This window comes from Pseudorca crassidens, chromosome 12 (assembly GCF_039906515.1).
Source record: "Pseudorca crassidens isolate mPseCra1 chromosome 12, mPseCra1.hap1, whole genome shotgun sequence".
NCBI lineage: Eukaryota > Metazoa > Chordata > Mammalia > Artiodactyla > Delphinidae > Pseudorca > Pseudorca crassidens.
The window spans coordinates 1,062,459-1,077,596 of record NC_090307.1 but is presented as its reverse complement, the minus strand read 5'-3'; the positions used below and the strand labels follow the sequence as shown (position 1 = coordinate 1,077,596).

The window sequence follows — 15,138 nt, the reverse complement described above, 5'->3', positions numbered from 1 at the left end:
ATGGGAGGAGCCGGCAGAGGGACGCTGAGCAGGACAACGCAGGCAGGACCCCGCGGGCCATGGCTGCCTGGGTCCGCCGCCGGCACCGCCTGGCTGTCCCGGGCACCTGCCCTGGGGCAGGACACTCGGCCTCACTGTCCTGGGAACTTCCCTGGTGGCCGATCGGGTACAGCTGGGGCTCAGGCCACAGCGTGTGAGCAGATGGGGAGGGCTCCTCCATGCTCACCCCAGGCCCCGTCACTCACGGCTGTGGGTCCGCACCGGGTGCCACGCTGAGCGCGCGGTCTACACGGCAGTGTGCAGCCGGCGCCTGCTGTCCGCTCTGGCTGGGCCGCGCCGGGGCCGTGTCACCGGTCAGGGTCGCGAGTCAGCTCAGGCCACAGCTGGAGGCTCCCCACCGTGTAAAGCGTAGAGCTGGCTGTTTCAACCATTTTACATTGTACTGTTGTGGCGTTAACTACACTCACCGTGCTGTGTGACCATCACCACTATTTTCAGGATTTTTTTATCACCCCAGACAGACCCTGTGCCCATTAAGCAATAATTCCCTATTTCCCTTCTTCAACCCCTGGTAACTTCTTTTTTTTTTTAATTTATTTTATTTATTTTTGGTTGCGTTGGGTCTTCGTTGCTGCGTGCAGGCTTTCTCTAGTTACGGTGCGTGGGCTTCTCATGGCGGTGGCTTCTCTTATTGCGGAGCACAGGCTCTAGGCTCGCAGGCTTCAGTAGTTGTGGCCCGTGGGCTCTAGAGCGCAGGCTCAGTAGTTGTGGCGCACGGGCTTAGTTGCTCCGCAGAACGTGGGATCTTCCCGGACCAGGGCTCGAACCCGTGTCCCCTGCATTGGCAGGCAGATTCTTAACCACTGTGCCACGAGGGAAACCCCATCCCCTGGTAACTTCTAGTCTACTTTCTGTCTATACAAATTTGCCTCTTCTAGCTGTTTCATACAATATTGTCCTTTTGTGTTTGCCTTATTTCGCTTAGCACAACGATTTCAGGACTTACCCATGTTGTAGCAGGTGTCGGTACTTCATGTCTTTCTGTGGCTGAGAAATATCCCCTTACGTGGGTGGACCGCATTGTTTATTTGTTCATCTGTTGAGGGTTGCTCCCAATTTGGCTATTGGGAATAATGCTGCTGCAGACATTGGCTGACATATAACTGTTGGAGTCCCTTCTTTCGATTATTTTGGTATATACTTAGGAGTGGAATTGCCGGGTCATATGGTAATTCTGTGTTTACTTTTTTGAGAAACCATCAAACTGTTTTCCACCGAGCCTGCACCATTTTACATTCCCACCAGCGCTGTGTAGGCATCCAGTTTCTCCACATTCCAGTCAGTGCTTGCCACTGTCTGTCTGTCTGACTAAAGTCATTCCCATAGAATCTCACTGTGAGTTTGGTTTGCATTTCCCCAGGGACTAAGGATGTGTGGCATCTTTTCATGTGCTTTTTGGCTGTTTGCCTTCTTTGGAGAAATGTCTATTCAAGTGCTTTGCCCATTTTAAAACTGGGTTGTTTCTCTTTTTGTTGTTGAGTTGTCAGGACTCTTTATATATTCTCGATATTAAACCCTGATGAGGTATGCGATTTGCATATATTTTCTCCTGTTCTGTGGGTTGTCTTTTCACTCTGCTGATGGAGTCTTTCCATGCACCAAAGTCTAATTTTAATCAAGTCCAGTTGATCTATTTTTAGATGTTGCTGCGTATGCTTTTTGTGTCATATTTAAGCATTGCCAGATTGAAGATCGTGAAGATTTGGCCCCATTCTTATTTCATTTTTATAGTTTTAGCTCTTAAACTTAGATCACTGACCCATTTTGAGTGAAGTGTTACATGTGGTGTAAGGTGGGGGTTCAAGTTCATCCTTTTGCACGTGACTGTCCAGTGTTCCCAGCACCATTTGTTAACAAGACTGTCCTTTCCACATTGAGTGGACCCGGCACCTGTGTCTAAATCAACTGACTGTGATCGTGAGGCTTTGTCTTGGGCTCTCGATGATGCCCACGTGCCAGGACCACCCTCTTAGTTACTGCAGTTTTGTGGTATGTTCTGAAATTGGAGCGTGAGTCCTCCAACTTTGCTCTTCTTTCGTAAGATTGGCTGTTCGAGTCTCTGGTGTTTCATGGGAATTTTGGACGGTTTCTGGTTTCTGCAGAAAGTGTCAGAGGCCACGCTGGAAGTGGGCTGAGTGTCTGGGGGTTTGGCCTTTGAGGAGATCCCAGCGCTGATACCTGGGGAGGGGGTGTGAAGGCTGAAGTGAAACTCATCAAGTTCAGACTCAAGGTGCTTTTCATTCCAGTGCCTCAGGGTTTAAACAGAAAAAATTAGATTAAAAAAAACCTTCTTATTTGAACTATTTTAAACTTCCAGAACAGCTGAAAAATTAGCACAGAGTTCTCCTGTATCCCCACCGAGCTTCCCCTCATGTTAAGATCTTCTGCAAAAACACAGTGAAACCAGGGAATCAACGCTGGTCCTGCACGGTGACCGCGCTGAAGCCCGTTCCAGGGTCTCCCGTTCTCACTTGTGCTCCAGGACGCTCGGATCCCTCCCCACGTCTGGGTTGTGTTTCTCCTTCATCTCCTGAGTCTGCAATTCCAGTTTTTCTTTGCATATCGGTTGCTGACACTGCAGAAGGATGTTCTCAGCCTGAGAGTTTACCTACTCGGCACAGCCTTGCACGCCCGGCTCTTGTCTGTGACCTCACCGCCATCAATGCTGTTTCCCACCGCTTCTCGGGAGGGTTCTCTCTTCCTCCCACCCCTACGGTGAGGCTCGTACTGTTTTCTCTCCCACCTGGCTGTTGGTCGTTGGTGGCAAAGGGAACGTGGAGCGTGTGGCTCTGGGAGCTCAGGGGAGGCCCCCGCCCTGTCCTCCCCACCCGCCCAGCCGGGGACCAGTCCCTGTGGTTTCTGCTTCTCCTTCCTAAATGTCTCCTGCACAGGCAGGCCCTGTGCGTGTTATATGCCTCTGCCTCACTAGACTGTGCGTCTCCAGATGTGCCTCTGAACACACGTCCCGGAAGTCATCACGCCCGGCTGCAGACATCTTCCTCGTTCTCTTTGCAGCGGCTGGTCGCTCACGGTGTGGACCGTGGTAGTTACTCGGTCACTCTCCTCTGCGTGGGCAGTTAGTTGGGGTGTTTCTGATAATTTTCAGAGACACCGCGCCGAACTGGAGAGAGAATTTCTGGTGCGTGAGGTCTCCACAGTGAGGCAGTCGCTTCAGACTTGGATTGAAGACTTATTTCTGCAGAGAGTAGGCAGCACCCCCTCTCCTGAGGTGCGCTACTCCTTCCGTGAGGGGTTCGGGGTGCACAGGAGTCCCCTGCTGTCGGGACTCCCTGGAGAAGGTGACAGCACAGCGGTGCCCCACAGCCTCTCAGGGGCTCACGCGGAGGTCCAGTTACATGCATCACATTCTGTTGCAGAAGGTGTGGGAATGATTACTTGTTTAATAAAATTGATTTGAAAAAGGAATTACCAATTAAGAATTGTCCTGACTAAAAAGTAAAAATTCAGTTATCTAGAAACTTTGCTTTGTTCACTTCCTGCTCAGGGAGCTGAGATCTGATGTTTGGAGCCTGTGAGGAGGCCGCCTGCTCTTATGGGATCACTGGGGGCCTCTGGTCTTTTATGGGATTGCAGTGGAAGCCTTGGGCCTCCTTCTGGGGACCAGCCTGGTGACCCTCACTTAAGGCCCCAGAGAGTCCAGGGGCCCCGGAGCTGGAGTTGGAGGGTCTGGGGGCTGGTCTGGGCCAACCCTGTGCCCTCAAGCTGCAGCCCCTCCTCTCAGGTGCCAGGGATACTGGTCCACACAGGGACGCCCCGCCCCCGACCCCTGTGTGATGGGCAGAGAGCGGTAGCGGGTAGCAGCTGTGACCCACGAGAATTTCAAACCATCATCTTTCCATTCACTGCAGTTTCAGTAGCTCCGTCCTGTACAAACATCTGCTCTGGGGTCGGTGTCCAGGGCCAGGCTGGACCGCAGGCTCAGCCTCTTAGCTCAGGAAGCCCCCCGGGGCCCAGCGAGAGCTCAGGCCCCCACCAGCGGGGCAGGGCCAGGGGGCTTGCTAGCTCAGGACAGCGGCTCTCAAACTCCGCGGTCTATTTTAGACCATTCAAGAGCTTTCATTATGTGGGTTTAGAAATTGATAGGGGTGGGGACAAACCCACTGGGGGCCCCTTGACACACTGAGGGTGCTCAGGATGGATTTGGGAAATGCTGCAGAGAGACAGAATGCCAGTGTGAACCCCTCCCTCGGGGCGATGTTTCCTCCAAATCACAGGCTGGAAACCAGGAATCCACGCGTAAGGGATGGGGCGACTCCCTTCCCCCCGCTGGTGCCGCAGCTCCGAGGCTGGGTGGAAGCCCCCCTCCTCTTCTGGGCTCCAGAAGCAAAAACACCTATGCAAATAGCTATTTCAGAGAAAACAATGGATGTAACAGACATCTGCATACAGATGTGCTAATTAGAATCCTCTCAGCTATACCCTGAAGCAGACCCAGCAGTTACCGTTGTCCTGGAACGCAAGATGCTCTTCCAGCCCGTAGGCTCACAGGCACAGGGAGACACACTGAAGCCCATAAGGAGGTTCATGCTGAGGGTCCAGAGACCCTGACCCTGCTGAGGGTGAGGCCCAGGCGCCTCTGAAGTGATCGTTCGTCCTGTGAATCACGCAACAGAGCCCGGGGCCTGGGCGCGCCCAGAGGCCTGGGCCACGGGCAGGTGCTGCAGTGCACACACGGGTCAGCTGGGCTCCGGGCGGCTGACAGTGGTGCGCAGGTGGCCTGAGCCCTGGTGACCCCTGGGCTTCTGCCCCAGCGGCTCCTCCACTCGGGGACAGCTCACTTACAACGTGCAAGGGCATAGCTCACGGTCGTCCAGGAGGGCGTCGGGCCCATGGGGGCAGCGGGGCGAGCCGGGGAGCCCCGGGTGGGCCCAGAGAGGGGAGGCTTCCAGAGGGACGCGCTGTTCATCCCCCGAGCGCTCTGTGGGGCCGGGGCAGGTGCGCACGGTGGAGACTCTCGCCCAGCAGGCAGGGCCGGAAGCGGCTAGCACTGGGGGCAGGGGTGTCCATCTGTGAATTGCTCTTCTGCTGATTAGAAAGAGCCCACGGGGGGCTGGAAGAGGGAATAATTGGGGAGGTGAGGCGGGATGAGGGCACAGGACACACACTGGCCTCCAGAAAGAATCCTCTCCCTGAAACAGGGAAGACGTGGTCAGGGGCCTTGCGTTTGAGCCTGGAGGTGACAGTTCTTACATTTATGGAGCGATACGCCGAGTGTCTGTCTAGGTCGCTGATGGGAGACCGAGAGGAGATAAGAAAAGAACAAGTTCTGAGAAGCTATTATGTTTCCATCTGTCTTGTCAAAGCCCTGCACTCAGAGCGTGTGCACACCTTGGAGACGCAAGTGAGAACGTTGATTGGGGCGAAGTACAATGACCATCACGATGTCGTTAAGCGGGTAATTGGAATAAACATTCCCCCGGGACCGTGGGGCCCCGTGACCACGGCAGACCTCAGAGGGTCCTCAGACCCCCAGACCGACCGTGTGCTTTATGAGGCAGTGAACCGTGTTTCTCGGATTCTGTAAGAAGTCCGTGACCAACCAACGTCCAGACACGGCGCCCCGAAGGAGGGCCGACCTGTCGTTTCAGGGGTTGGAGAAGCACCGGCAGACGGCCTGGGAGACAGCAGCTCTGGAAGAGGGCTCCCTGGGATGAGCCCTGACGCGGGGAAACCAGCCAACGGTAAGAGGGTCCTGCGTGTGGCCCAGACGCCCCCGGGGAGAATGGGCTCATCGAATTAAAACCATCGCCTAAAGAGTCTCAACATGTGGACACCTGAAAACAGCGATTTCCTCAGAGGTTAACGCACAAGAGGGAGGAGGACAGAGATTTGGGGAAAGAACCAGCGGCATGGACTAGCCACTCGGACGCCTGTCGCCACCGGACAGCTCCCCGGAGCCTGAGGCTGTGCTGGGGAGGAAGGAGGGAGACAGAGACAGAGAGAGAAAGACAGAGACAGAGAAAGACAGAGACAAAGACAAAGACAAAGAGAGATGGCCACGAGGAGCTCTGAGTAGAGAAGAGTGGAGTGGTGGCAAAATGAAGAACTCGGGGCCCCCAGAGAGCCTGTGTCCACTGTCCCCTCCCATCCTTGTCCCCTGGGTGCCCCAGGCTCCAGCCGACCTCATTCTCCTCGGGGCTGCCTCACCCCAGGACACGGAGGCCACAGAGGAAACATCATTTCGTCCCAGGACCCGGACTGAAAGTTGGGCTGGTGGTCGGGGGTGCCAACCCCCGGTGGAACTGTGTCTACGTGCCGCCAGGTGTCCCCCACCTGCCCAGGTCTCTCTCTTCTTCAGGCTTTGCTGCTACTGCCCCCCTCCCTCTTCCCGCTCTCTTTTGCTTTTTTCCAAGAGGCTAGGCTTTCCATCTTTTCCACTCTTGTCTGGTACTTATGGACCTTGAGTCTGGAAGAGGCCTAGGGATCATCTCATCCAATCCCTTGATTCACCGACCGGACCCTGAGACCCTGAGAGATTTTAAGTAACTTTTGAGTAACTGGCCCCGGCACCTGGCTTCTGGCTCCGTCCCGGGTTTTCCCGCCTACATGCGGGAATCTCGCTGTGTGCAGCACCTGGCAGGCTTACGAGGTGTTCACACATTTACGTGTGTTGTTTTCAAAGAAATACAGTCTTGGCTTTGTCCCCACATTGCAGCACACACCGGCCCTGCGAGAGCTGGGCCGCTTCCGCCTCACCTGCTCGCCTGCCAGCTGGCGCCTCCCCGTCGGTGTGGCAGGCAGAGGCCCGACTTCCCTTAAAAACTGGCCGGGAAGGATGTTGTATAACTTTTCTCAGTGTTTCTCAAGCTTATAATGAATGGAGGCTCTCTCGCCACGTAACCTAAATCTCTCCTGCTGCCGTTGGATGTGACTGTTATGGTCCTTGGGAATTTCCATTGTGATTCTAATTGCTTTTCTTTCGACACCTACGGTGTGAGTGATGTTTGCAAAGTGAGAAATTAGTAAGGACGAGTTTATAGAACAAAACCCAAATCTGTGGCCACAGTATCTTAAAAGAAACAAACTTTTGCAGAACTCCCCACGGATGGGCAGGAGCCATTGGGAGCAGGTCAAAGTGTGCTGAAAAGTGAATGAACGATGGACAAGTCAATATGTGTAAAAGAGTCATTTGGCCCATGTGGTCAAGACCAGTGTGGTCGGTTCTGAGTGATGGTTCTGACTGAAACAGCACAAAGGCAGATCCACACAAGCAAAGCTGAGTCCTTGACCGGGGCCTCTGTGTCGGAGGGTGTGCGGGCTCTGTCCTAGCGCAGCTGGCAGACGCCAGGAAGGGAAAGGAAGGTGGGGTGACCCACAGCCGACATAAGCTGCCAGCCCAGAAACGCCACCAGCAGCAGGAGCAGGGACCCGGCGTCGGGCGTCGGTGGAGGGGGGAGGGGGACCTTGCAGGGCCGAGAGGCAGCGGGCTTGGCTACATAGCAGGGTTTGTATCTTTAAAAACCTTCATGCTAAGACATAAGATGTAAGACACCCACGTCAGGGAGGGCAGTCTGCTTTACTCTACAGATTAGATGTTAATCTCATTCAAAAACGCCTCGGCGGAAACACCCAGAAAAGTGTTTGACCAAATATCTGGGCACCCGTGGCCCAGCCCAGCTGACACAGCATAACCATTATTAATGTTTCCTTCAATAAAAATGGAGGCGTACGTTGCTCTGCCTCCTGCTTTGTGAGGAGAAAAGTAATGTCATTAGAATCACGTTTAGTTGGTTTTGGCAGGGGGCTGCTTTTTCCTAGCTCCTTTTTAAAATTTATTTATTTTATTTTATTTTTGGCTGCGTTGGGTCTTCATTGCTGCACGCGGGCTTTCTCTGGTTACCGTGAGCGGGGGCTACTGTTCGTTGCTGCGCGCGGGCTTCTCACTGCAGTGGCTTCTCTTGTTGCAGAGCACGGGCTCTAGGCGCGCAGGCTTCAGTAGTTGTGGCTAGCGGGCTCAGTAGTTGTGGCGCACGGGCTTAGTTGCTCCGTGGCATGTGGGATCTTCCCCAACCAGGTCTCGAACCTGTGTCCGCTGCATTGGCAGGTGGATTCTCAACCACTGCGCCACCAGGGAAGCGCCTTTCCTAGCTCTTTCTAAGTGAAAAATTTCAAGCATAAAAAGAAGTTGAAAGAGTAGTACAGTGAAAACCTAGCCATCTGTGTGGAAGTATATATATATATATATGTATATATATATATATATGAAATGTGTGTATATATATGTGTGTGTGTCCATATATATATGCAATGTATGAACCATTTGGAAGTAGTTTACAGAAACCAAGACAATTATCCCTGAATAGTTAAGCATGCATCTACTAAAAATAAGGTCATTCTCTTCTGTAACCAAATTCCACTGTAACACCTAAGAAAGTTAACAACAATGAATATATCAGGTCCAAATTCAGATTTCCCCAGTTGTCCCAAAACTGTGTTTTGTAGGTTTTTTGGATAAAATCTAATCAAGGTTTATGTACTTCATTTGGTTATGTCTCTTGATCTCCTTTACCCCACATTCTAGAACATCCCTCCCACCTTTTATTTTCCCTGGTCATTGACTCTGAAGACCCCAGTTGTCTCTCCCTCTTCCCGTATCCTCCGGATGCAGGGACTTGGGTCTGGACACCTGTTGGAGCTCGTCCTTGCCCAGGGCAGAGCCGGCCGGCTGCTGGAGACTCTGACCGCTGCACCTTCACCACAGCCCAGACCCTTGGCACCAAGTTCGGCTACGGGATTAGGGGTGGACATGGTTCGCACCCGTCGTGAAGCCCGCCCCCCTCTCGATGACGTGGTAGCCAGCACCGTGCGGATGTCTTGTTTTCCGACGGTGAGTTGATTTTTCTCTTTCTTCCTCTCTTTGTCACTGTGTATACTGTATGTACCATAGACTTGAGGGCTTTACTTACTCGTGTGTTAAGTCCAGTCACTATGTATTTAGACTTTCAAAGTCTGCCTGAAGGAGCCCTTCTGTGCCACCCTCGACCTTTGACACATGCCCTTTGACACTGGAGCTCTGCCTTGCTTTCTGGCACACGGTGTCTGATCTCACGTTGGACCTGGCCTGCTCCCATCAGAAATGAGCCGCTTCTGGTGAGAAACGGCTCTTCAGTGGGAAGACGTGGTCCCAGGTGGTGAAGTGCGATTGCAGTAGAAAGAGAAAGCGTTTAGCTGTACGAGCCTACAAGCTATGCTGGGCGTGTTCATGTCCACGCTCTGAGCAGATCGGATATGTCTTTCCTATTTATTCAGTAGAACTATCTGAGCTTAATAAACACTTAGAGGTAAATTAACCCAGTCTAGGCTTATGATTTCAAATCCCCAAAAGGCAGAGGTTGAACAGAGGGGTTTGAGAGAACTGGCACATTTCCGCCACCGGGTACCGGTACAAGGTGGGTGGCGGGTGTCACAGCTGCTGGAACCAAGGCCAGATGTTCCCTCAGAATTGGGTGGAATGTGGGTGAAGATTGCTATTAAAATTCCGAGTCATGCTGGGGAGACTAGAGCCACTTTCAGTGACTGCTATTCTAAGAATAATTTTAGAAAAACTATTTGTTTAGAAATCAGAGTCAATGGGCACCTGAAACATCTGTTTACATATTTATATTTACACACGGCTTCCAAAAAATGTGTAAGATACTGAGCAGCTAGAACATGAAGACACGCTAGATGCTCCAAGCATATCATTTAAGTAAATTGTAAAATTTTTAGAGGAGAAATTACATTGGTTTTATTTTATTGTAACTTGTTTCCAGAGCCGGCAGAATTTCTTGTAAATGACTCTATCATAAGTCACAAGATTAGCGAACATTTTATAGCTTGCTTTCAAAATCTTTGGGGACTTCCACTTCCGGGAAGATGGTGTAGACGTATTTTCCTGCTGAGCACCTAAGTCCCACACCTTATACAAAAATTAAGTCCGACTTAAATGTAAAATGCAAAACTATTAACTTTAGAAAAATAACAGTAGAAAATCTTTGGGATGTTGGATCATACACATCATTCTTGATACCAAAAGCACAGTGAGGAAAAAAGAAATGTAAATTAGACTTTATCAAAAGTAAAAACTTTTGGGGCTTCCCTGGTGGCGCAGTGGTTGGGAGTCCGCCTGCCGATGCAGGGGACGCGGTTTCGTGTCCCGGTCCGGGAAGATCACACATGCCGCGGAGCGGCTGGGCCCGTGAGCCATGGCCGCTGAGCCTGCGTGTCCGGAGCCTGTGCTCCGCAACGGAGAGGCCACAGCAGTGAGAGGCCCGCGTACCGCAAAAAAAAAAAAAAAAAAAAGTAAAAACTTTTGCTCCACTGGCTATTTAACCCAGAGAGGGGAAAAAACCTTTATGGAAATGTTTATAGCAGCTTTGCTCGTAACAGCCAAATCGTAGAAGGAACCCAGCTGTCCTTCACCTCGTGGGCGGTTCAAGAGCTGTGAGCATCCACACCATGAGAGCTCGTGGCGTGAACTGTTGATACAGCAACAACCCGGTGAGTCTTCAGAGAATTACGCTGAGTGAAAGAGCCAATCCTCAAAGGTTACATAACAGCGCAGGTCCTTCCATACACCATTCTCGGGATGACGGGAGTACAGGGACAGAGAACAGACCAGTGGTGGCCGGGTGAGGCTTGGGGGTGGGGCTGGGAGGGCTGGAGGTGGGTTGCGGGGGCCGTGGTGGTGATGGATGCTGTGTCTGGACTGTGTCAGTGTCTGCACCCTGCGGTTCTGCGAGATGCTACCACTGGACAAATTGGGTAAAAGGATCTCTTCAAGCTCAAAATTGAAAGTGTAATTTAAGAAAAATCTTCAGGGCCATTATATGCAGCTCTGCTGTATATATACATCATGCTTTGTGAATAAGAGTTATGAGTTACCAAATGTCAATGTGTCTTACAGATTTGGAGATTATATGTGGTTCTCATAAATCATAACTGAAAAATAACCATCAGCCTTTCTGTCAACAACATGGCTAAAAATTAGATCGATCTAATCAGCAAGTCTTGAGTTCTGTTCATATATACACTTTAGAAGCCTTTTGTAATTTGTGTAACTTTGACATATAGAATATAAATGCATTTCGAAACAAAATAGTTGAACACACTGGAGTTTAACAACTGGAAAGAAATGATAGGAATGATCCTAATAGTACGTATCTTTAAGGCTGAAGCTTCCTAAGAATCATGTTTTATTTAAAATTAGTTCTTTGCCTTTGGAGCTTTGTTTCTAACCCATAGATGATTTTTATCTTAATTCATACGATGTTTGTCTTGGTAGGACAATAAGAATTGAAAAACAAAAAAGGCAGTGGCTCACGAAATATTAACCTCTGCTCTCTTACTGTCAGGAGGTTAGATGCATTTTTATTTTAAACTAGCTCAGCCGCAGTCATCTGCTAGTTGGCTGGTTGGAGAAAAGCATTTCTTATTTAGATCACTTTTTCCATCCTGTCACATGGCCTGTTTTACGTGTTCGTTCTCGTGAACCTGTGTCAGCTCAGAGGTTAAGCATTTCAGCTGTAAAGCAAAGCAGTACCTGGAAGGAGAGACCAGCCGAGAGGCTGGAATGGTCCTTGTGGAAGGGCCGGGTCACGGCCCCCTTTTCCCGCAAACCACCGGGCGGCTGAGGGTGAGAAGAGGTGAGGGAGGAGGTGGCGTGTGAACTGAACTTGTAAAGGTTCCGAACCAGAACTGAGGCAGGGAACAGTCTATCAGAGCCTTTAATCACTGGATTAACTCTCTGGCGACATTTACGGTGTGAAATAATGTTTTAGATCCTAAAGCCACTGGCTTTTCAGCTGAGATCAAACACCCACCATTTGGACGCATCTGGGGGCCTCCTGTGCCCTCGGGGCGCCTGGTCCCCCCACCCTCCCCCCGTGCCTCACCCTACCCCAGTCCCCACCCCCCAGCCCACCCCATGCCCCACCCCCTACCCCAAACCACCCACCACCCCCACACCCCACCCCCTACCCCACCCCACCCCTACCCCCACCCACATGCCCCACCCCTACCCCACCCCACCCCCCACCCCCCACCCCCACGCCCTAACCCCGAGTCTGCACTGAGGCCCGGCCGGGGACCGGGGGCTCAGGGGCTTCATGTCACCATGGCAAGAGCTGCCCCGGGGAGCACGAAGGCTCAAGCATCTGTGGCCTGTCCGGCAAAGAGACAGGTGCTGACAGCTGGGAGTCCACCAGCGTGTGCACAGGCCGGGGACGTGGGGGCCACAGGGGGGTGCGGGGTGCCCAACAGCATGGATCCCTCGTCCCAGGTACAGCCAGGGGTCTCATTTTAAAGGTCACCTTCTCCAAGTAAGAAGCTGTCTGTTTTGTACAAGGAAAGAAATCTCTCCTGGAGAATACTTTGCTTGGTGACACCAAAAACTTTATCTCTGCTAAAGAGGTTTTAGTCTGTTCCAGTTCGTGTTTTTAAGCCTAAATTGGTAAATTCAGCTACAGAATAAATATTTCCTCCACTGTGGGTTGACCTGGTATTTGAGAACCTCTTCCTAATCATGTGTGTTTTCCCCCCTTTTCATTTTCATTCACACATGCCCCTCTGCCGCGCTCCCTTGCAGGCCCCCCAGGAGATGCATCCCTAACCGGCCCCCCTCCTGCCCGCAGCTCCAAGGGCCCAGGGACGGAATGCGGGGGTGCCAGCCGGGGCAGGACCCGACGGGCGCACAGCACGATGGGCAGACGCTCCCTCTCCTCTGGCCACGGCTGCCTTGGAGGCAGTGGACCAGGCCCCTGGCCCTTTCTGCGGTGACCGCTGAGTGTGTCCAGCCCCAGTTACAGTGTCACGGGGCTTTGAGCTGAGGGAGAGGCTGTGCCAGACACGGGGGCGTCTTTCCCCAGAGCAGCTACGAAGCCAAGTCCCACAGCACACATTCCTTTTGAGGATAAAGCCCCCAGGTCTCCCTGTGAAGCGCCAGGTGTGGAACCTCCTCGTCCTATTGCGCACTGAGCCTTTGCAGCTGGATGTCTTCCATCTTCACCACATTTTCGTCACTTGGTTTATTTTCACCTCTTCTCCTGGGATTCCTGTAAACAGAATTGATCATTTTCCTTTCTCCTTTGCTTGCTTTATGTGTCCTTGTCTGTGATGTCTGTCTTGCATTGACCCCTTTTGGAGGGTTCCTGGGAGAGAATGCCTCCACCTGACCCAGCCTGACCTCAAGCTGACCCAACCTGACCTCAAGCTGACCTAACCCGACCTCAACCTGACCCAACCTGACCTCAAGCTGACCTAACCGGACCTAACCTGACCCAACCTGATCTCAGCCTGACCCAACTTGACCTCAGCCTGACCTCACCCTAACCCCAACCTGACCTCACCCTGACCCTAACCTGACAGACTCTACTTTCAGTCTCATCTGTTCACCTCTGGAAACTGTCTTTCTTATTCAGATCCTCCTGGACTTTGTGATAATGTCTTTCTTCCTCTGGGGTTTTAATTCCTTCTTTGATGTCTGTGAAGATTTTTGATAATCCTGTCACCTCAAGTTCCCAGGAGCCTGATCCTCTTATTCCTGTGTCTGCTGGGGTTTGCTCGGGTGGGACTCTGCCCTGTGTATTTTATAATTTCGGTTTGTAAATTCATCTCAGTTGAGGCTTCATCAGCAGGAAGCTATGAGGCTTGAGTGGCGAGCCGTCCCTCTGGACCAGGGGTGCTGATGGCATTGGGCTGGGTCTGCCCTTGTTCTGGGGTGTCCTGCACGTGCGCTGTAGGGCTTCATGGCACCCCTGGCTCCTTCCCACCAATGCCAGTCACACCCAATCACGACAACCAAAAATGTCCCGGGCCTTGCCAGGTGTCCCGGGGGCAGAGTCACCCCAGTTGATTATGTGTGTCTCCAGGATATTGCCAACCTGGGACCCCCTTTCACGGGGGATAATTTCCTAGCTTTGAGTTTCAGAGACAAAAGTTTCAACCTCAAATCCATTGTGCAGGTGGGCTTTTTGACACATATTCTTGTAGAGCCAGGCAGAGAAATCTTGTAATCCTCCTATCCCATAGGCAGATTTTTTTCTAGTTTACCCTTTCACTAGGGTGTAGGGACAAACATCAGTGCTTCCTGTAGGATTAGTTCAAACCCTCCACCTCCTGTCATGATGGTTTACCAGTTTACTATCTATCAGAAATGAACACGTCCGAGAGACCCCACATCCTTGGCAATAAAGTGTGTCATCAAACCTTCCCACCTTACAATGTAGTAATTTGAGATGCTTATTTTTGCTATTAGAAATGAACTGGAGGGACTTCCCTGGTGGTCCAGGGGTCAAGAATCCACCTTCCAATGCTGGGGACGCGGGTTCGATCCCTGGTCGGGGAACTAAGATCCCACATGCCGTGGAGCAACTAAGCCCACGCGCCACAACTACTGAGCCTGCGCTCCTCAACTAGAGAGAGAGAAAACCCATGCGCCACAACTAGAGAGCCCGCGCACCACAACAAAGCCCTCTTGCCACAACAAAAGATCCTGCGTGCCGCAACTAACCCCCGAGGCAGCCAAATAAATTAATAAATTAAAAAAAAAGAAATGAACTGGAGCATCTTTTCATATATTTGAAGTCTGTGTTTTCCCTTTACTGTAAACTCTGTGACAATCTGCCCATTTTTTCTATCGAGCTGTCCGTTTTTTTTCTTAAAATCCACGGCACTTGAATGCCTCTTATGCCCCACACAGCGGATAGGGACGCACTTCAGGGCTCTCAGCAGAGAGAACGTGACTTAACGACACTTAGTAACACGTAAGCTATGTTTATGTTTGTACATGTATATTCCGGGGAAGAAAACCCTCTACAGGAAAGCTGTCGGGTCTGGCTGATTCCCCAGTTACTTTAATGATAGTCACCCCTGCCTACAAAGAACTCGGAGCACACATTTGACGTGGCTACAAAGGGACTTGATTGACCTGTGGTACGGATTTGTCACTGGCTGCACGGGGACAGGAAGACGTGGAGGACCCCAGCCTAGCGCAGGCAAGGTGGGCTTTCCCACTCCATACTTGTGTCTGCCCCTCACGGTATTCCAGGCAGAAGCTGCCGTCAGCTCTGGTTCTGACAG

The 15,138-nt window shown here is 51.7% G+C and overlaps 1 protein-coding gene across 2 annotated transcripts in view; it reads left to right on the top strand.

Annotated features, from left to right (window-relative positions):
- The window catches only part of KCNG2 (potassium voltage-gated channel modifier subfamily G member 2), a 79,361-nt gene that overhangs the window by 20,087 nt on the left and 44,136 nt on the right, over positions 1–15,138 (top strand). The window contains exon 2 of one of the 2 annotated variants that reach the window (XM_067698769.1): positions 8,690–8,908. The exons of the other annotated variant lie outside the window; for it this stretch is intronic. Within the exon in view, the coding sequence (XP_067554870.1) occupies positions 8,828–8,908 (81 nt within the window). The 5' untranslated portion in view covers positions 8,690–8,827. The remainder of the gene's footprint in view (positions 1–8,689; positions 8,909–15,138) is intronic. 2 annotated transcript variants of the gene reach the window in all.